The following is a 21,330-nucleotide window of genomic DNA, read 5'->3' on the forward strand; positions in this document are numbered from 1 at the left end:
CTCTGAAATTCTCCCTTCCGAATCGGTATCACAACCGCAAAGTCTCAATTTGATTATTGCGGGTCGTCAGTTAGTCAGAAGAGCCCAAAAGAATCATGGTTTTGGCAATATTTCACCTGTACGGAAACACTCAGCGAGTGGCTTGACAACCGCACCAAAAAGAGGAAATCTGTGGATAGGATCATCCAATGTGCAGTTGTTGACGACGGTACTGGAATGGAATGTAATTGGAGTACGACCGATTCCAAGAGGCAATCCTCTTCCACCAACATTGTACGCCATCTAAGAGAAGCTCATTCGATACTGCCTTCGGGCGCCAAACAAGTCGTCGCTCCATCAAAGGCTACTATTACACGAGATGATGAGAGCTTCGGAATTCAAGAACCGCTTGCCAAGCTTCGGATAGTGGCCGGCTGGGTATCCCGAAGCTCTCAACGAAGAAAGCAGTGGAAGAGATATGCACGCTAATGAGTCTTTCGACCAAATACATCGAATATGATGTAGTTTAATCTATAATGGGTCAGCGTGGAAGTTAGTACACACACCATCTGGGACAAAGGTCGGGAACAGCAAAGACTACCAAGGAATGTACGCACTAGATGCATATGTGCAAAAGGAACTCGTTAACGCCGTCATGGACCCAGTCGATTTATGGCATGCACGCTTAGGCCACATCTCCGCGGAACGCATCAAATAGGCTGAGGATATAGTGAATGGAATCAACTTAAAGAATCAGTCAGGCAAACTTGTCTGTGAGCCATGCATGGAATCCAAACAAGAAAGGAGAGTATCGAGAGAAACTCCTCAACGAGCAAAGGAGCCAATGGAATTAATCTATACTGATGTTGTAGGACCAATTAATCCGCAAGGATATGATGGTTCTAGCTGGTACCTTAGTGTCGTGGATGATGCAACGTGTGGCAAATGGGTCTACCCCATGAAGTCTAAGGGAGAAGCGTTCGACAGACTATGTGAGTTCTGCAATTGGGCAGAAAACAATATTGGGAAACGTGTCAAAAGGATCCGTATGGATAATGGACTCGAATTTGGTGGCAGTAAGTTAGAAGCCTTCCTAAAGCTAAAGGAGTCAAACAAGAACTTACTGTGCCATATACGCCGGAACAAAATGGGAAGGGTGAGCGTCCTCATAAGGAACTGAACAACATGGCCAGAACGATGATTACGACGTCCGGATTAACCGAAGGTCTATGGCCAGAAGCACTCAAGCACGCAGTGAGGCTGAACAATATGCTACCGACTCGAGCATTGAATGGAGAATCCCCTGCAAGAACGATGGAAATGTTGCTCTACCCAAGTAAGCAACCCTCGAAGCCTGATGTATCCCACATTCGTATATGGGGATGCAAAGCATGGGTCCTTATACCCAGTGAGCGAAGGACGAGTAGTGAAAAGTTTAAGCCTAGGAGCAAACTCGGTTATTTCGTGGGAACAGAGGCCCATAATATTTTCGAATTTGGATGCCTGACACGGAAAAGGTAATCCGAGCGCGGGACTTCACATTCGTCGAAACCACAAACCGCAGTCCGGAACAGTCTGAATCGGCGGAAGATAGAGAAGACTATGCGATAAATATATTTAGCGACACCTTAGATGACCAAACGACGAAATCAGAAGATAATAACGAAAATAGCGAGGAGGTCACGGAATCGGTCTTGGACGCGCCTACCCAAATCCAAGAAGAATCTGCGAACGATACTACCATTATTGTTGCACCCCCACGAAGATCTGATACGATGAGACATCGAGTCAAGTTGAAGGTGCAAATAGAATGGTATCGGGTCCAACACGGCGGTCGACCAGAGTGACTCGTGGCTGCCCACCTATGAAATACGGTAACCTGGCCCTTGACGCCACCGAAGTTACCCAAGCATTCGTCTTGGCTGTTCAGGGAGTCGAACATTCGGATCCACAAACCTTCCAAGAGGCAGTCAATGGTGATCACGGTCAAGAATTGTGGGAAGCTGCTCAGGATGAAATACGGTCTCTTAAATCCAATGAGACCTGGAGCTTAGTACCAAGAAAGCAAGCTGAAAACCGCAAGATCCTATCGACCAAATGGGTTTTCGAGTAAATATCGGTCACCGCCGACACGGATCCGTGAAAATCTCCCAAGCCACACATATTGAGAAAATCCTTTGCCGTTACGGAATGCAGTTCGCGAAGTCAGTCCAGACCCCTCTTCAATCATCTGTTGATCTGGACCATGAAATGGGACAAGACTATCAAGCGCCAATAGAGTTCCTCGCGCAATACCAATCAATCATTGGATCCCTAATGAATCCGATGATTTATTACAGGCCCGACCTAGCGTATTCAGTAGGGAAGCTTTCACGTTACATGGCAAACCCTAGCGACCAACATATGACTGCAGCGAAACACGTACTCCGCTACCTCTCGGGCACTCGCAACACTGGCATTGTTTACTCTCGACCGGCACAAAAGTCTAATGTGACATGTCGTCACGCATTAGCCGGACATAGTGACGCAGATTGGGCCGGTGATAAATCAACCCGCAAGTCCACTTCCGGCTATGTCTTCATGGTCAACGGAGGACCTGTCTCGTGGGACTCTAAAGAATATTACGCACTAACACAGGCGGGAAAAGAAGCCGTCTGGTTGAACCAGTTGATGACTGAAGTCACAGGAGCGAACCAGGCTCCATTAGTAATATTTTGCGACAATCAGGCCGCGCTTACCAGTACTGAGAATCCCAAATTCCACGGCAGGATGAAACACGTCGAAATTCAGCACCACTTTATAAGGGAGCTCGTCAAGGACAAGAAAATTCTCCTTTAATGGGTTGACACAAACAATATGGTAGCCGACGGATTAACGAAGGTGTTGGATCGAACCAAGTTTGAACGATTCGTCAAGTTGTTGGGTGTTAGAGATAAATGAGTGCTGCGTGGGGAGTGGTGCGGCTCGGTAGAGCATGATAGTTTTATTTGTTTTCGACTTGTTTGTTGACTCCGCATCGAACACAGCGATCATAGGCTTTTGGGGGGGGGGGGGGGGGAGGGGGGAGGTCGAAGATAGCCAATGATCGTAGTTGTAGAATGCCCGGGAATTGGATAACGCATGGGCCACTCCTCCGGCAATTTATTATAAGTTGATGGTGCGAGCCCATGGTAGATAGAAACATACTTAAGGTGCTATCCCCATTTTACAACAATAACCTTGACATGCAGTCTCTACATGCACCGGCGGCACTGCGAAGCCAAGTGGTAATGAAAATTGGCTGTTTGAGTGGTGGAACTCCCATAAAGGGGAGTATCCGCAAATGGCGCGAGCTGCTTGCCATTTCCCGGCTTCTGAAGTCGCCTGCAAACGGCCGTTCAGTAGAGGGAGGGATTTGCTTGGATTGCGGATGCATCGAACGAATGGGGTCACTATGAGGTTTTTGACATTATTAAATAGTTCAGAGAATATGTCAGATTAAAATGTGCTATAATCTATTGAATCATAGGATCAAATTTAATAAATGTTTCGGCCCAATTGAGTATATATCATAATATCTTTCATTCTCTTTTCGCCCCTTACGTGGATATCCACGGATATGGATACGGATACGGCCCTATAGATGCCTAACTCAATATCCCTCGCAAGCTTATCAAGCTTATAGGTGTCCCATCTGCCAGTGAACGATTTCCACAGCGGTTCACCATGCCCAAAAATCTCGTGCATTTCCTCTAGAGTGCGCTATTTCGTCTCGGGCAGGAAAAATAGAACGTGCAAAAATGCACCAATATTGAAGAAGCCGAATAGAAGAAACATTCCCCATCTAATTGAACGGAACAGTGGAGGAACTGAAAATCCTAACGCCAAATTTGTAGCTCAATTGGCAGCAGTCGCAAGCGAGACAGCCTTCGCTCGCACGCGCAGCGGGACAACTTCGCGGGAGGGGGGGTTAAATCCAGCTCACTGGGCCCAGACCACTGAAAAGGTGGCGACGGAGAGATATGTGCAAGCTAAGATAGTGCGACTCACGGTAGAGCGGCCAACGATCTTCGAAGTGTACGGCAGGCCTTGGTCAGCGTTGGGTTTGCCGCGCAGGTGATCGAGTAAGAAGAGCAAGGACTCCTGCGTGGACGAGCCGGCGGGAACCAATTTCGACATGATCCATAATAAACCGCAGCATGCACGGAAACCCCGTATTTCCCAATCACAATCATAAACTCATCAGCAACAGCGGAAAGACTGCTAACTGAAAATCCATCATAGACGTCGGCACGATACTCAGGGCCACATCCATAAAAGACGACCTGGCCATGGAGGCGCCCCACCATGCCGGTTTCTGGGCGTAACTCTCCGGGACAGGACGGAATCGAGTATCCCTCAGAATCCATTGGATCAAGCAGATGTTGGCTAAAACCAAGTCACGTGGGTTTTCAGGGTTCAGGATTGTAAATATTTATTTGATGGACGATAAAAACCACTCCAAGTATTGGAGCGACATGAGAAACAGTAAAAAGTAAAGGGCTCTCTACACAGAGACTTAGAGATTCGATAATCAGTACAAAGTTTAGTAATCAGACACTTATTGAGCAGAGATGATTGGGCTATCAACATTGGATCGACTTAGAGGGGCCAACTGTATCTGGAGCATTTGAAGGCATCGGCCCAAATCTGATACCTGCCTGACCCCGTGCCGGGCGATAATTTGAGCTCGCTCTTCGGGCAATCATTATGCAGCGACAATAATGAGGCCAACATTTCATCGGAACTTGTTGTATGATAACGAGAATGATATCAGGTTATTTTATCGGGTAAATAGAGAACGGAACCAGTCTTGGATCACGCTGGTCGGGACGCGTGCCACTCGGCCAGATGAACGGCCGAGTGGCGTAAACAACCCAAAACCGTGATGCGATCCTCCACAGTGCGTACACAGTCCACCCATGCTTTCCCCAAGCTCTGCAGGTGTCTCGCCGCCTGCACTTGCTGTTATCGTATTAGAATCGTCACAGCTTATAGAGAGACATTTCTTCGCATCTTCGCACCAGGATGACCTCTTCACGTGATTGTCTTGAGGATCATTGTATGCCTTGATCGACTTCCACTGTTCTTCGTTGTCTTTCTACTTGATCTTGCACGCGCAAGCATGACCGACTATGTGAGTCCTGCAAACGATTTGACGTGTTCTATTGTATTAGAATGCCAACATTAGATCAGGTTATTGTCGTTGGGGGCGGTCTCTCCGGATTGTCCGCCGCTCACCAGCTTCTCATCAACGGCGCCAATGTCGTAATGCTCGAGAAACAAGGTTCGTGATCTGAGTGTTTGTGGAGGCTTGCCAATTATTACTGCTAACTGAAGTTCAGGATTTTTTGGTGGTAATTCCACAAAGGCTACGTCTGGCATCAATGGCGCCCTTACCCGTGCACAAAGAGACCTCAAGATAGCAGACTCTGTCCAACAATTCTACGACGACACTGTCCACTCTGCGCGCGATCTCGCCCGCCCCGATCTTATCCGCGTGTTGACGTACAATTCAGCTGCGGCCGTTGAGTGGCTGCAGGATGTCTTCAAGCTCGATCTGACACTCGTCTCTAGACTTGGCGGTCACTCCCAGCCGCGTACGCACCGTGGCCATGATGCCAAATTTCCCGGTATGGCAATCACGTACGCGCTCATGGAAAAGCTTGAGGAGTACGCCGAAGGCATTCCCGACCGCGTCAAGATTTTGAAGAAAGCCCGCGTGACAAAGCTGATACAAGATCCGCTCGATGAACTGAAAGTTCTCGGAGTAGAGTACGAGAACGAGCTTGGCGAGCGCAAGAGTCTGTACGGTCCGGTTGTGCTGGCCACCGGTGGCTATGCGGCCGACTTCACAGAGACTTCGCTTTTGAAGAAGTATCGCCCGGACGTTTACGGTCTCGCAACAACAAACGGGTCCCATGCAACCGGCGACGGACAGAAGATGGTCATGCAAGCTGGAGGCCATGGCATCGATCTTGAAAAAGTCCAGGTCCATCCGACCGGTCTTGTGGATCCAAAAGATCGGGAAAGCAAATGGAAGTTTCTTGCTGCTGAAGCCTTGCGCGGTGAAGGTGGCTTGCTACTCAACGCCGATGGCGAGCGATTCTGCGACGAGCTGGGACACAGAGATTACGTCTCCGGCGAGATTTTCAAGACAAAAGCGCCGATTAGACTCGTGCTCAACGGGAAGGCATCCAGTGCCCTAGATTTTCACACTAGGCACTATTCCGGTCGCGGTCTGATGCGCAAGATGACAGGTCGCGAACTAGGAGAAGAAATTGGCTGCGGCGATGGTAAGCTTAAGAAAATATTTGACGACTACAATGCCATCGCCGCTGGCAAGAAGAAAGACCCGTACGGGAAAAAGTATTTCCACAACCTGCCATTGGACATCAATGATGATAACTTTCATGTCGCGCTCGTTACCCCTGTCTTGCACTTCACTATGGGTGGCGTCGATATCACGGATAAAGCTCAGGTCCTGCACGCTCAGTCGAAGAAACCATTCGACGGCCTTTACGCTTGTGGAGAGGTGGCTGGCGGCGTACATGGCGCTAACCGACTTGGTGGATCGTCGCTCTTGGGATGTGTCGTCTATGGACGCGTAGCCGGCGACTCCGCATTTCAGTACCAGTTCCAGAAACTTCGCAATGCAGTCGCTTCGTCTGTCAGCAAGCGCCTTGGCATGATTTCTCTGCACATCGACCCTGTTAAGCCGGGACAGGTCCTCATCAATTGGGACAGCGCTTCCTCATGTCCGGGCAACGGCGAACTCGTCCCCGCCGCATCTTTGTCTACGGGATCCTCATCCTCTACTTCCGCAGCTGCCTTTTCAACTCCAGAATCTATGGAAAAGAAGTCTGATACCAAAGAATTTTTTATTCCGGCCAAGGAATTCACGTTGGAAGAGGTGTCTACGCACAACAAGAAGACAGACTGTTGGGTCGTTGTCAAAGACCTTGTTATGGACGTCACTAATTTTCTCGAAGACCATCCCGGTGGTGTGAACGCTATTGTCAATTTTGCTGGCAGAGACGCTACCGCTGAGTTTGAGATGCTGCATGAGGACAGAGTTATCCCGAAGTATTCGCCGGGAGCAGTTATTGGACGGGTAAAAGGCACGAATCCAATGCTTGACTTGTGATATGACAGGCTTGTCGAATTATTAGCGCGTTAATGAACAAAGATGCCAAGATAATAAACCCTCTTTTATATACCAGAAATGAGAACTTAGGTTAGGTGGTCCGTCCTGCAACGAACTTACGCTGTCTATATCGACTTGTAGATACGACAAGTTTCGGGCCGAAAAATTATTGCGTTATCGTTGACTTATTGAACGGAACAAGAGAGAATATTAGAGAGCCTGGAAAGCAGCAACTGGCTCCCCAGCACCCATCAAAACTGTATGCTATTCGAAATCTGAATTTATGCATAGGTATTGCAGGCGATATGGGAGTAATCATTAAAATTAATGGATTAACCCTTAATTTTAAATTTAACTAATATTTAGTTCGTAAAAATCAATAAGATAATTATGAAGTCGAGAAAGAGGGGGATTTGTAACATTTATATTGCTGCTTAAATAGTTGGATGCAATAAGCTTCACACTGTCAGACTGGCATATAGGTGCATGTTTATTTGCATACATAGCGACTCATTGGGGAAGACGGGCCATACGGTTAGTGACCTGTTGCCCGATTTTTCATGTGGTCATATTTGTAACAATGATTTGGACCTGATAAGTATAAGTAGGAGGCGTTTGTCATCAGTGTCAAATCACTTCGTACGTACCCCTGTAAGTGCACTTTGAAGCTCCTTGGCATTATTTATTACCAATGAATTACAGCGAATACGGAGAAAGCCTTCGTTGACGACATTAGCACCTGCATGCCGGCCATATCTGTACACATTCTACAACGACTCTGACGGTGACTTTATAAAGCTAGATACAAAGTCAGTTTTCTTTTTGCGCAGTCGAGATCGAATACGAATTGCGATTATGTTCCCAAATTGCTATCACTTTATGACAATATTGTTTCTCAGATTTGTCATTTATGACTTTCGGATATTTCGCCGGCCCGACACGTCCGCGAGTATGAAACGGGAGAGCAGAACCGATTTTTTTCTGGACACTTCGATACAACACACAAATCATCTTTTCGTTATTGCTTGCATTATCTCCAGTAATCGCAATTTATTTGCGCTCAAGAAGAAGTTCTTCCAGTGTCGCCTCAACTGCTGCCGCCAAATTTTCGCCACTGTGCGATCCATGGAGTTCCTTGAAGTCCAATGCTCTTTCTTGATATTGGAAATCTGGAGTAAGCCAATGGCCAATTATCCCAAGAATTGGCAGGTTATTTTTGCTCGTCCAGACGTCCAGAGAGAGAGCAATTGTCTTGCATGTTTTGGATAGTTCCTCTTTCAATTGTAAGCGCTGTACAGCGAACTCATCGTCTAACAACCTGACGGGTGGTAAATGGGAGGGTAATTCCCGGAATATCACGAAACAGGGTAAACGGTTCTTTTTCAGCAACTATCCAACGCAAAATATTCTTCTCCAGAAGTTGTTGATGCGTAAGTCTCTCCCTGCCATTTATGAAAGACAATATATTAGATTCTGCTCTTTTTGGTACTTCCGGTTTGTTAGGAGAATCTATAGAATGCTGCTTGCGGAGATGATCAATTATATTGCCAGTAGGGGCCTGTCGCTTTGAATCAGTAGTCTTCCAATGGCATTTTTCTCCTGTTTGCTTGTCCAAAACGGCGCATCGAATCCCTCTATCGATCAACTTCCTTTTGTTACTTTTCTTAACGATCCAGGGATTTTCAAATTCGGATATGTCAAAGTATGCCCATGGCCAGTTAGTGGATGTAGGTTTCGAAAGTCCGGCACGCCAGGGAGGTTCCTGTAATGGAGCAAGACTGGTCGAGGATTCCGTTTGAATGGTCGAGAACTCCTCTACCTGGATCTCTGCCAACGACTCAAGCTGAAGCTGCTGGATTTGTGATGCTGATTCCGACGGAAGGACATCGTTTTCAAGAGAAGTGGCATTTTGAGAACTATCGAGCCTGGCTTCTGGCGATGCCTCTTCATCGATTCCATCATTGAGCACGAAGTAAAGGTCGTTCATACGATCCGATCCAGTTTTTGATTGGTTGATTTAGAGTTCGTTGAGATTAAGTATAGAATACGGTCTTTGGACAGCAGATAGAATATAGAATATTGTTAGGAGGCATGAAGAATCTTCAAGGATTCTTATATTCTTCCAATTTCTCTTCCAGAACCTCTACATCCAATAAAAATTTTTTAAACAAAGGACAGACAAGTTATTTAGCACATTGTCATTACAAATGACGCAATAGCCGAGCAGCACCCTAGGTGTGAGAAGTGTCGCGCGAGACCGAGCCCCTAGTCCGTTCACGCCATTCCGACGGATTACACCGACATGACCGCGGCTATGGCATGGCCGAACATAAATACCAGAACGTATCATAATACAAGAGCCCGCACAGTATCGAACAATCTGTCCAATTTATCCCGAGAACAATGATTCCGGCGGCACATATTTACGGGTCGCGGCGATCACGGACGAAAATACGAGATCATGGTCAGCAAAGCGCTTTGGTCATATACCTATTTGATCCCGTTACCTGCTCCACGTAAGAAATTCAAAATCGATCATGTTAATGACTTAACGCAAATTTTTTGAAGGCGGAGGGCGGATATCCGCCATACTGTCGAAAGGCAGATAGGGATGCGGATATATATCTCCCAACTTCAAAAAGGCGGATGGCAGATGCGGATATAGAAAATTGTGGTTCAGGGTATGCGCATCCGCCACAGCCCTGCCCTGATATGACGCTTGATTCACTGAGGCGAAGTTTTTGGTTTTTGTGGTAAATTGGCAGGTCGTCAGTACACGGCGGTGAAAGTCTCCAAAAAAAGGCATACCTGATGCGGCTCAAATGGTAGTCGTGAAAAGCCGTGTCACGATGTGTCGGCTTAACATCCCCCCGAGCGGAGATGTTCCAAGTCAGCGCGAATTTCAGTAGTGCCAGCGGACCGACCCTTTGACCAACAAAAAAGGCTCAGCAGTAAATATTTCACCATTATTACGTGTGGCCTAAGTACGGTGTGCTAGGCTCGAAGTCTCAGTGTCCATTGGAAGCAGTCGACAGATATCAATTAACAGGTTCACTAATTTATACTCACCATATTCAAGCGAGGAACCCTTTTCCAAACTTATTGTAAATTTAACTAGACTTGACCGTCCACGAAACATATTTGTTTCCATCGATAGGAGGTTATAGTCGACAATTGTTTCAGGTCCACTATTTGCTGATCTTCAGTATCCGACTTAGGCTTCCTCGATTAACGAGAACTGCCTGATTTTCAATTGCTGCGTGAATTGCCTGACTCAGTTCTCCGTCACGATTCACGCTTCTTGCAAAGATGCCGGCTATTAGTCACCCCGAGATCCCAGAGGCTTACACGTTCTAGAGAGGCAGAAACGAACCATGTTCACAACCCTATTCCGCAATAGTGGAGCCAGGAGTTTTGACCGAGCAGACCTGAATCCCTGCTTCTTGGCATTTCCATCTCCCAGCAACTTAACTTTATCCCACCGTTTATGGTCACCCAATCGGATTCGGCACACCTTTCCACCGAAGCCTTTTTGAACCTTGCCACTACACTACTTTCTAGACAGCTTAATGTTGAGATTATTGAGCCGCTGTAATTCCTCAATTTCACGGAAGGGATATATTTTCTGCGTTTGAATGCATCGCACAATAAACAGCAAATAATTATGCTCACCGGAACAGAAAGTTAGTCCGACAGTAGTTTACTCCATGATACTTTAATAAAACTGATTGTTTTAGTTGCCAAACATAATACTAAGGAAAGTTGCTGGGTCATTGTCCACGGAAAGGCTTATGATGTGACTGAGTTTCTTCCAGAGCATCCTGGTGGTCAAAAAATTATTATCAAGTACGCAGGCAAGGATGCGACCAAGGAGTTTGACCCTATTCACCCTCGCGATACACTCGACAAGTACTTGCCGTCTTCCAAACACTTAGGACCTGTTGACCTCGCGTCCGTCGAAAGTGACCTTCAGGACGAGGAGACTATGGACGAACTGGAGCTTGCGCGATTAGAACGAGTCAAGCATATGCCGCCGGTTTCTCAATGCTACAATTTGTTTGATTTTGAGGATATCGCACGCCGGACAATGAAACAGACCGCGTGGGCGTACTATTCGTCGGGTGCCGATGACGAGATCACAATGCGTGAGAATCATGCTGCTTTCAGTAGGATCTGGTTCAGACCAAAAGTCCTGGTAGACGTCAGCAAAGTTGATCTATCTACTACAATGCTAGGCTCCCCATCTTCGGTGCCATTCTACATAAGCGCTGCCGCCCTGGGAAAATTGGGTAACCCGGAAGGAGAAGTCGTCCTAACGCGCGCCGGATACCGCGAGAATGTGATTCAGATGATCCCTACACTTGCTTCGTGTTCATTCGACGAGATCGTGGATGCCAAACAAGGAGATCAGATCCAATGGTTGCAGTTGTACGTCAATCAAGATAGGGAGATTACTCGGAAAATCGTGCAACACGCTGAGAAGCGCGGTTGCCGTGCCTTGTGGATCACAGTTGATGCGCCGCAACTTGGCCGACGAGAGAAGGATATGCGGTCAAAGTACGACCAGCAGGCGGCCAGTGTGCAAGACAATGAGTCGACAGTAGATAGATCCCAGGGCGCCGCGAGAGCTATTTCGTCGTTTATTGATCCTTCGTTGAGCTGGAAGGATATCCCTTGGTTTCAGAGTATCACGAAGATGGCGATTGTCCTGAAAGGCATTCAGCGTGCGGAGGATGCGATCAGGGCAGTTGAATATGGTGTGGATGCTATTCTACTCAGCAACCATGGTGGACGCCAGCTTGACTTTGCGCGACCAGCTATCGAAGTTCTTCCTGAGGTCATGAAGTCTCTCCGACAGCATGGTTACGAAGACAAGATCGAGGTTTACATCGACGGCGGTATTCGCCGTGGAACAGATATCCTTAAAGCACTCTGTCTAGGTGCCAAAGGCGTTGGTATCGCTCGACCCTTTCTCTATGCTATGTCCACTTACGGTGAGACCGGTGTTGTCCGAGCTATTCAGTTGCTTAAGGACGAGCTTGAGATGAACATGCGCCTCATTGGAGCGACCAAAGTTTCAGTTCTTAGCCAATCGTTTGTCGATAGCGGCAGCATCGCGAATCATAGCATAGTTCCGAGGGATCATCTATCGAGCCAGGTTTATGATAAACTTGTTGCACCACCTTTTGTGAAGTCGAACTTGTGAGTTTTCCACCGAGAGCGCGGGCATAAGATTTCTGCATCTATCTAGAAGCTAGGAGCGCATAGAGCCTGTATATTGTCGTTTGGTACAGTGGCCGTTATTCATGATATTAGAACACTAATATACGAGTATATATAAATTCAATAGTAATTTGTGGACCCGAATTCTAAAAATATGGTAGACATCCACTGGAGAACTTGCGTAACCTATCAAACACGTTGTGTATCTTCCCACTGCAAATGTCACGAATAATACTAGATTTTACGAGCTGTTAACGTATTAGATTAGGGGTGTTCAATACGAATATTCGTAATTCGAATACAAATAATCGAAGATATCTTGCTTACTAATGCGAATACGAGTAAAAAACTTTATTCGTCAATTATTCGTAATATTCGTAAAATTTAACTACTTGTACAATAAAAATAACGCCTCGCTGGCAAGCTCCCTTCTATAAGCACCCCTCAATAACATCAACTTTGTCATAGTTTCGCCTTTCAACGAGTGCCTCCGCGAACAGAGGTCCCTCCATGTGATAACGCGTCATGATTGGTTGAAGTAAAGGTTAACTATTACACTAGCGTCTTCGCAGAATTGCGAATAATATTATTCGTATTCGACGCTCCGGATTTTATTCGTTACGAATAAACTGAAATCTTGCGAATACGAATAACAAATACGAATAAGAAAATTTTTATTCGTGAACACCCCTATATAATTAGATAATGCCATCCCAACAAATAAGTCGTCTTTTACGTCTATTCGCTCAGGTTAGGGTTTGGGAGCGGGGTGAACTGTAGGGGTGTGATCTGATCGGTCCCTGTAGATACCCGTGCGTCAGCAAAGAAAGAAACGCATCAATAGTATATGGCAGGCGGAAGAGCAATCGGTAGAGATGTCCATTTCTACAACTTTGCAGAGCCTGATAAAGCGCTCGGTGGACTGATATTGAATTCTTCTGTAACTAAAAAAAACTTTCTATGTTGGGCATCTTCATCGTTACAACTGATCAGTATCGCGTAACCTTGCGAAGCACCGGACACGACCTAACGCCAACCGATGAGCCTCTCCAGCCAGGCCACTATGATATAAGGTCTTATTCTCACAAAAGTAATATTCTAAAGAAGTCTTTGTATGTAGCGGCTGCTGAATTTGACGCAGACACAATATGTATCGCAGATGAGCCATGCATAATACGAATAATTTCACAATCATCCACCGACAGAGATGCTACATTCCGAATGCAGGTCCGTGAGAGAGATGGGAAGTGCGTGATCACTGGCCGGTTAACAGACGGGCTGATAGAGATAATTGGAGTACTTTCCACGCCGCGCACATCTTCCCATTGTCCAGTGAAGGTTATTTCGTGCAGAGTGGGTTTTCTCGGTGGATTACGAACAGAATAGGAGAACGTGACACGGGCATTAACTCATGCCAGAATCGCCTGCTTATGCGGTCCCATATGCATGAGCAATTTGATGGATTTTATTTCTCCATCAACCCAGACGAAGGGTATAAGATAACCTGTTTCAATGAAGATTTTGATGGAATAGACGGGAGAATACTTGACCCTGTTTTGTCGAGATCCAGGTGACAATCGGATGGTAAGAGAGATGAACTGCTAAGGTGGCACTTTCGTCAAGCAGTTTTGGCCAATATGAGAGGGGCCGGAGAACCAAGTTTTGAGACTGAGTTCCCACCTGGAACTGATATGATTGGGGAGATCCTCAGCGGGTCGACAGCAGCCAAGCGGATGGAGGCAGAGCTTTTTTCCCGATTGGGTAGCTATGACATCGCCTGGGACTCTCAAAAGCCTATAGGACAATCATGATTCAGCTTGAAAGCGTCCAGCTGGAAATAAGTACAGTGATATCTGTTTCATATTAGTGTAAAGAATTGGCATGTTTGAATTTGTTAGAGAATTTATATGTAATGGGGGGATAATTTTATATTCGTTATTAAAAGAAATTACTTGACAGTAAAATCTGAAATGTAATTCTTCTATACGTAGGGTATGGGTCTTGGGGCCGGCTAACACCACTGTACCAACTTCAACACGTCTTTTTCCAGCAATGCGTCGCGCCTTTAAGTTATTATCGAAGTCTTTCAGTCATGCAAACTAGTGAGTGTAGCAGCATTAACGCTTCTGCTGCTCAATTCTATGTTAGTCTATCTACTCTTCACGACGCGTCTCCGAGGAAATTACAGTCTCAAGCTGCTGCAACTCGACAGTGTCACACAAATGCGGAGGAGTAGACTCTTGCGCGCTGGATCTCTCGATATGCTATTACAGGAAACCCGGTTCCTCATGCATTCTGCCCATGGAGGACTTGTCATTAATTCAGGTAGAGGATAAGGAAGTGCCGTTCAATTTCGTTATACTATATGACGAGATAAGAGTGGCAGTGAGTGATAGAGGTCTCCTGCAATACAACAAGTACTTGAAGGAAACACTTGGTCTAGCCTAGCTTACTAACGAGCCGGGTGACCCCACCGCTCATCTAGAAATTCGCAGTACAAATTCAGACTCACTTATTGTACGAGAGATCAGTTCCATGCTTCTTTGGTGGTCCTCCAGCATGTTGAATAGTTAAAAACCACTTCGGGAGGTTCATTATTGGCACGGACCCTCGTGACTATAATTTGCTTTGGGAGCAGATGTTTCGTGCCAGTATGTTTTACGGCCGCAAGGGCTTGACTATTGCAGCTATCAGTGTGATTGATCTTGCACTTTGGGATCTACTGGGTCATATTCGTCAGGAGCCGGTTTACAAGATGATTGGTGGGGCAACAATGAAGCGCATCAATTTCTATTGTACAGGCTCCAGACCAGAGAGTGCGAAGAGCATGGGATTTTGGGGTGGAAAAGTCCCCCTACCATTTGGGCCTGATGAAGGGCATGAAGGACTAATGAAAAATGTGACGTTCTTATCGGAGCACCGTGAAGCTGTCGGTCCAGACTTCCCGTTGGTGGTCGACAGTTATATGTCGCTTAACGTGTCTTATGCTATACAGCTTGCCATTGCCACGAAACATCTTAACATTAATTGGTTTGAAGAGGTTTTGCATCCGGACGACTTCGATGGCTTCAAGCAGCTGAAACAGGCGTGCCCGTGGATGAAGTGGACGACTGGAGAGCATGAGTATACGAAGTACGGTTTCCGCAAGCTTATAGAAAATCGATGCGTTGATATCATTCAGCCGGACGTCATGTGGCTCGGTGGTATGACAGAGCTCGTCAAAGTAGCCGCACAGGCAGCAGCATATGATATTCCTGTTGTCCCTCATGCTAGCGGTCCATACAGTTACCATTTTGTTGCTTCGCAAAATAATACTCCATTCCAAAAGTACCTTGCGAACTCTCCAGATAGCCGCTCAGTTCTACCCGTATTTGGCGGTCTTTTTATTAACGAGCCTATTCCTGTGAATGGATACCTCGATATTTCGGTTCTAAATAAGCCTGGATTTGGATTGGAGAGAAATCCGGCTGTAAAGTTGATTCCTGGCGACTTTATTCTTTCTCCTAATCCGGAGAAACCAATCGTAGTTGAAGAATCGAAAAAATGATATATATTTATTATGCATAGATAATGCTTGGTCGATCTCATTTGCTTATAGTATGTAACTAATATAAACTGAATTCAACAAGGGTCTTGGGCCTAAGGAGGGTGCCACCAGTCAGTATTCGTTATTCGATTCGTCATTATTCGTAAACTTTATAGGCCGAAACTTTAAATCGGAGGTTAGCGCAGATTCAGAGACAATCTAAAGAAGGCGCGTCCGTGACGCGTGAAGTTGGCTGACCAACGCGCGCGTCACTGATACAATACCTGCGACGAACGTGGCCTTGGAGAGACTATTCAATAGTGGGAGGATATGCTCGGAGTGAGGCGGAACTCGCTGAGTGCGGAGACGATGAGGCCTCTCAGTTCCTGCGTGACATATACATTAGGGATTAGGGTTCGAAATTTTACGAACCCTTATACACTTGCTGGCGGGTAATTGTAAGTAAGCCTGTGTTTTTTAGCTGGGAACCGTCGGCCATTGCGATTAAATTCTGATATATCAATCGGAGAGGGACTAGTTTGTGCGATTCGATATATTTCTGCACCTCTTCACTGACATGGAATTTTGGGGTCTCGACGTGACCCTTATGGTCATAAAGTATTGTCAATCACAAATTTGATTTAGAAAAATTAATACGGAGTTCTCCGTGGCAATCAAAAAATTCCTTCGTCTCTATAGGCTTTGTGTCAGTAAGGTTCAGCATAATTGCGTTATCGAATTTACGAAATAATGCACTTACCCGTATAGCGCTGAATTCGGGACAAATCGCGTTCGGCCTTCCGCTCCTCGGCACGAGAACAAGTCAGAAAGAAATGTGGTCCGTCCACAGTTTCGGTGTACAGTCGCATATGGAAATAATAACCTGTGCAGTCAAAGATATCATTTCTCAATACTATTGCTGCCTGTTTCTGTGTGCCTTGAATCCCACTTTGCGTGCATGTAGCCACAGAGACATCATTCTCAAGCACGAAAAATCCAGTCAGAGTTATTCGAAACGTAAAAGATTGGGCTTCGGGGTCAAATATATGGCTATCCCGTTGCTCCAGGAACGATGACACGACTTCCATGAAGTCTTCATGAGACTCAACTTCCTGATCAAGATCATAAGCCTTCGGTCCTGGCCCTTTTGACTCTAGAGTTTAGTTAGCAATGTCCACCAACGTTTTATCACGATATCTGTAGACATACTGTTAGGGTGTTCAAATGAACAAGATTGTTGGCGTTCGAGAATTAACAGCAGGTAGACCTACAAATGTTGGATAAGGCACAAGATGGTGTTTCGGCCTTTCGGGGATGTTAGTATGCAGCCAAGCCATTTCGTGGTCTATCGGGGACGGCTTGTGGGGAAAGACCAAGAAGTGGGCTCGCGGTCTTGTAAAGCACCGATCCCAAGCAGTAGACACATATATCTCCTATTCAGAATTCTGTTTGGATTGGACCAATAAGTTATTAGTCTTGTTAATTACAGCGTAGGCACTTATATTTACTATAATATAAATTGGTGTAGTTGTGCAAAATCACCATTTTAATCGAAACTCAGTTTTACAGCTCTTGACAGATTTTCAGCCTTTGCCGATAAACAGCCCTTGAAGTTCCTCAAAAGTAGCACAACAAATTAAAGTGCGGCAAGATGCGCACTTCTGAGAGTACTGAGATCCTCGTGGAAAAACTACAGACGATTCCATGCTTGCAATAATTCTTGTTGTGTAAGAGAGAATATAATTGTCAGTAGTTATGGTAAACAAAACGCGTGGGATCAGACACGTTATAATTATCGAATGTAAACAACGGGGGCAAGGGGATCCTTCAAGAATGTTAGGGCAAGGGGACTGGAAGAATGTAATGGGCAAATCGGTTTCCAACTAAAACTATTGTGAAATAAGTGTAAACTTAATGTGGTTACTACAAGAGTAACTATAGGTAGTACTTACAGGGTAAGGGTTCAGTAGTTTTCCTTAAAGTTTTTACACCAAAATAAGGAAAAATCAACGGCGTCCTCTTTCGGCGTCAACCATCAGCTACGCATACTCAGAATGTTTACAATTGTCCCCACACCGTCATTTATATTCTATGAAAATAGTGGAATCTTGTTGTTCTCAATGGAATAGGGGGTGCACAAGAAAGGGGTTGGTGGACTCCGTGCCAGGAAACGTACCGATGGGTTATCGGCACAAGTACTCGTACTAGAATGCTTCTCAGCAATATTAATTACACGTTCCAAAACGGTAGTGACTGGAATTCTCTTCCAGATACTGTCTTAATCAAGGAATAGTAGCAGCATAAACCTTGTGCCCAAATGTGATACTCAAACCACATTATTGAGCAGCTTGCGACGCCACCTTGCTCGGGTGTGTTGAGCGTATGCATCTGAGCAAGTTCCGGCTACGACCGAAGCCGAACATAACGGAGGGTCTGCACCTTGACTCTGGTCGAGCTGTCACGAGCGCAGAGGTAACTATATCCTCGCGATTTGCCCGATATTTTCTGAAATGGACCATCGTCTTCTGTAATTCACGGATCATAGCTGCTGATGGCGGCTGAACGTCGAGATACGCTGCTAGCGCGTCCCATTGTGCGTCCGTAAACTCTGGTGGCTGTTTAACTTTATCTATCAATTCAGTTGGGCTAGACATTGCTCTGTCTTGCATAAAAACCTGTTGTAAAAAGGGGATAGCACCTTAACTATGTTTCTATCTACCATGGGCTCGCACCCTCAACTTATAATAAATTGCTCGGAGGAGTGACCCATGCGTTATCCAATTTCCCGTGCATTCTACAACTACGATCATTGGCTATCTTCGACAAAACCTCTTCCGACGAAAGGCAGGTGTTCGGATTTTGCCATCGTATCAAATTGACTTGCTGGTGTAGTAGTATTGCATTGGAAAGATTTTCGTCCTTGAGCTTGTTGCCTTGCAGCCACGAAACACCATTGCCGCATGTTTTCTCCATCGTGAATTGCCAATACCCTCAAGCAGGGCCGCAATTCTTAACGCAATCGGTCAAGTGCAATATCCCATGGAGGTTGGACGTGCACGTGGTCGGATCGGAGTACAGATTTTCATACGATTCAGCAAATTCTCGGACGGCTCCCTCCAGATATCGGATATCTTCTTCTCTTAACTCCTCTTGCGTCGAAACGGATAACAACGCCAGATTCTTCCTAACTGCCAAGGACGCCCTACCATCCAGTAGAGGATGGGCGAACAACTGTAAAAAGTCAAACCAATTTTGTGCTCTGTAGGAGGGGTAATGTTGAAAAGTGTTCTCCGGTGATCGTGCCAACGACGCCGGGACTTCACGTGCACACTCCTTGATATCAGCCCCAAGTTTCGCTAAGTTTTCCACCAGAGGCTTACCAAGCTGCCCAAGCTGGGACGCCACTTCGTGCACTTCATGACCTCGCTTACTTGTCTTCGACGCCTCAATCCATATCTCAACCGTTCGTGGGACGATGCCTTCTAAAATCAAGTGCATGACGTCCACAGGGAACGACTGCGGCCAGGATAATGTGTTCACGTCAACCAATGGTGATCGACCAGAGATACCCAATTCCCGATATAGAGCCGGGTCTTGCTGTTGATTGCACGCTTCAATATCCCTTTTCATGCCGCTCCGCAGATTGAGGCGCCGTATCCCCTGTGCACCGGGAACTAGAGAGGAAAACGGATAATAGTTTTGCCTATTTGAGGCGACAACCCCCTCAATAAAGCAAAAGCGACATGGCCGCCTCGCGTTGTGGCCCTTCAAGCACATCAGCTCGGCCATGGCCGGCTGGTCCCCGGTGATTAGGCATAAATGTACCTTTACTATTGAGATACAGTTCTGATTCTCATTCCACATCTTGACGCCGTTCTCGGAGAAGTTCTAAATTTCTTTGAGAAACGGTCCCAGGAATGAAAGGATATCTCCCGGCATCTTTGGCCCAGGGATGGTGCCAAACAGAAGCAGGTTCTCTTTCTTGTACCGCATGGATGGAGGAAGATTCAAGATGACCCCCATTATAGGCCACGTCTGGTGAGTCTTGGTCTTGACTAGTTGCACACCATCAATCGACAATGCCAATGCTATCTCGGTCGAATCTTCGAAGATACTATCAGCACGAAGCCGCTTAATAATATCGCCATTCCAAAAGTCCGCCAAAATTCCTGTTTTTGACATCACTTCGGATGGATATTCCTGCACTATCTTAGATAATTGCTTCTGGCTAAAAATGGCACGGATCCTTGGCTCAAGTGGAATATATGTGAAAGATTTGTTAGGCTTTCTTGGATACTTCCCGAAACGTTCAGCGCCACATTTCGGGCACACTTGATAGCCTTCGTATTCTCCAAATTAACTCACACATGGCCTCAAATGACAGCAGTCATATTTAACGGGACTGAGCGCCGCGCAATCGCTGATAACTTTCCTGCATGTGTATAGAGACTGTGCTTCGATCTGAGAGATCTATATCGTGTTCCGTGCTCTTTTGTCCTTTTCTCTTTTTCTTCTTCTTCTCTTAACGAATCCTCTTGTGTACAGCTATACTTTGTAGATAATAAAGGCTTGTCCCATTACACCTGTGTCTTCTTATCGCACGTAAACTTCCCATAATTTTTGTTGAAAAATATGACTATATTGAAGCACACCAAAACTAACTAATAAACTATAGGTTCCTATGACCTCTATATATACTTGGGACGCTGCCTTCTGGAACCTTCTAGACATTCCATGAATACCCAATTGCGTCATCGTTACACATTGCTAGAATATTCCACAATCTACGATCGTAGGCTAGAGTGTTCTACACATTTCCACACAATTTTGCGAAGACATTGTACTGAGTTGTCTATTTGTTGTGGGTGGTGATAGTTGTGGAGGTTACTGTGCATGCGGCTCAGGGGTTCTGTGTCGAGGCGGGTGTTGCCGGATGACTTCCGAGTACGTCCGAGACCCTCTAAGCCTCAAGCGTCCCTCCCTAACTGCCCTAACCCTGCAAAGGCCCCTCCTCCGCTAGTATACTGAACCACGACCCTGACCGGGAGGGACGCTTTGCCTCAGAGTTCGCGGCTCATTACTATGAGGCGTCCCTCCCGTCCCTCCTGGTTCAGCCCCCCTGAACCACAGCTTACATCTTTAGGGTCGTCGTTGAAAAGTAGATCGACTACCATGAAATTGAGCCGCAGCAGCGTTAATACTTCTACACTCATTATTTTGCGGCGCACGAAGAGCCATCCGTCTGTTAATCACGATCCATGGCTATTGTGCTTCTTCGATATCCCATTGCTGGAAAGAAGGCGTGTTGAAGTTGGTCTAGTGGTGGTAGCCAGCCCAAATACCCATACGGCCCAAATAACCGTACCCTAGGTCTAACATAAAATCCCCATGAAATCTTGTGTCCTTCCTTTTCTTAGAGAATCCTTCTGTAAAAACA

At 46.1% G+C, this 21,330-nt stretch overlaps 7 protein-coding genes across 7 annotated transcripts; 5 read left to right on the plus strand and 2 right to left on the minus strand.

Moving 5' to 3' along the window:
• Positions 1 to 1,789: 1,789 nt before the first annotated feature.
• POJ06DRAFT_239401 (uncharacterized protein) lies at positions 1,790 to 2,092 on the plus strand (the record flags this gene model as incomplete). Its single annotated transcript, XM_056186038.1, has 1 exon — positions 1,790 to 2,092. The coding sequence occupies one exon, from the start codon at positions 1,790 to 1,792 to the stop codon at positions 2,090 to 2,092; it is 303 nt and encodes a 100-aa protein (XP_056041948.1).
• Positions 2,093 to 4,919: 2,827 nt separating this feature from the next.
• Positions 4,920 to 7,207, plus strand: POJ06DRAFT_212555 (FAD binding domain-containing protein). The gene is made up of 3 exons (XM_056185462.1): positions 4,920 to 5,134; positions 5,194 to 5,284; positions 5,343 to 7,207. The coding sequence occupies exons 1-3, from the start codon at positions 5,123 to 5,125 to the stop codon at positions 7,142 to 7,144; spliced, it is 1,905 nt and encodes a 634-aa protein (XP_056041949.1). The 5' UTR covers positions 4,920 to 5,122; the 3' UTR covers positions 7,145 to 7,207.
• A 1,284-nt stretch (positions 7,208 to 8,491) lies between these two features.
• POJ06DRAFT_296390 (uncharacterized protein) lies at positions 8,492 to 9,131 on the minus strand (the record flags this gene model as incomplete). Its single annotated transcript, XM_056190541.1, has 2 exons — positions 8,492 to 8,906; positions 8,956 to 9,131. 2 exons carry the CDS (start codon positions 9,129 to 9,131, stop codon positions 8,786 to 8,788), a joined length of 297 nt encoding a protein of 98 aa, XP_056041950.1. The 3' UTR covers positions 8,492 to 8,785.
• Positions 9,132 to 10,439: 1,308 nt separating this feature from the next.
• On the plus strand, positions 10,440 to 12,503 carry POJ06DRAFT_257226 (FMN-dependent dehydrogenase-domain-containing protein). Its single transcript, XM_056188121.1, has 2 exons — positions 10,440 to 10,827; positions 10,882 to 12,503. The coding sequence occupies exons 1-2, from the start codon at positions 10,809 to 10,811 to the stop codon at positions 12,348 to 12,350; spliced, it is 1,488 nt and encodes a 495-aa protein (XP_056041951.1). The 5' UTR covers positions 10,440 to 10,808; the 3' UTR covers positions 12,351 to 12,503.
• Positions 12,504 to 13,190: 687 nt separating this feature from the next.
• On the plus strand, positions 13,191 to 14,178 carry POJ06DRAFT_296392 (HNH endonuclease-domain-containing protein; the record flags this gene model as incomplete). The annotated part of the gene is made up of 5 exons (XM_056190542.1): positions 13,191 to 13,307; positions 13,361 to 13,457; positions 13,509 to 13,632; positions 13,653 to 13,920; positions 13,957 to 14,178. The coding sequence occupies exons 1-5, from the start codon at positions 13,215 to 13,217 to the stop codon at positions 14,176 to 14,178; spliced, it is 804 nt and encodes a 267-aa protein (XP_056041952.1). The 5' UTR covers positions 13,191 to 13,214.
• A 679-nt stretch (positions 14,179 to 14,857) lies between these two features.
• Positions 14,858 to 16,013, plus strand: POJ06DRAFT_136554 (enolase C-terminal domain-like protein). The gene has a single exon (XM_056184468.1). It carries the CDS (start codon positions 15,006 to 15,008, stop codon positions 15,912 to 15,914), a length of 909 nt encoding a protein of 302 aa, XP_056041953.1. The 5' UTR covers positions 14,858 to 15,005; the 3' UTR covers positions 15,915 to 16,013.
• Positions 16,014 to 16,716: 703 nt separating this feature from the next.
• Positions 16,717 to 17,599, minus strand: POJ06DRAFT_282516 (uncharacterized protein; the record flags this gene model as incomplete). The annotated part of the gene is made up of 4 exons (XM_056190033.1): positions 16,717 to 16,776; positions 16,808 to 17,046; positions 17,086 to 17,090; positions 17,496 to 17,599. 4 exons carry the CDS (start codon positions 17,597 to 17,599, stop codon positions 16,717 to 16,719), a joined length of 408 nt encoding a protein of 135 aa, XP_056041954.1.
• Positions 17,600 to 21,330: the final 3,731 nt, after the last annotated feature.

The sequence above is a fragment of the Lipomyces tetrasporus genome (genome assembly GCF_029532465.1).
Source record: "Lipomyces tetrasporus strain NRRL Y-64009 chromosome Unknown POJ06scaffold_8, whole genome shotgun sequence".
Taxonomy (NCBI): domain Eukaryota; kingdom Fungi; phylum Ascomycota; class Lipomycetes; order Lipomycetales; family Lipomycetaceae; genus Lipomyces; species Lipomyces tetrasporus.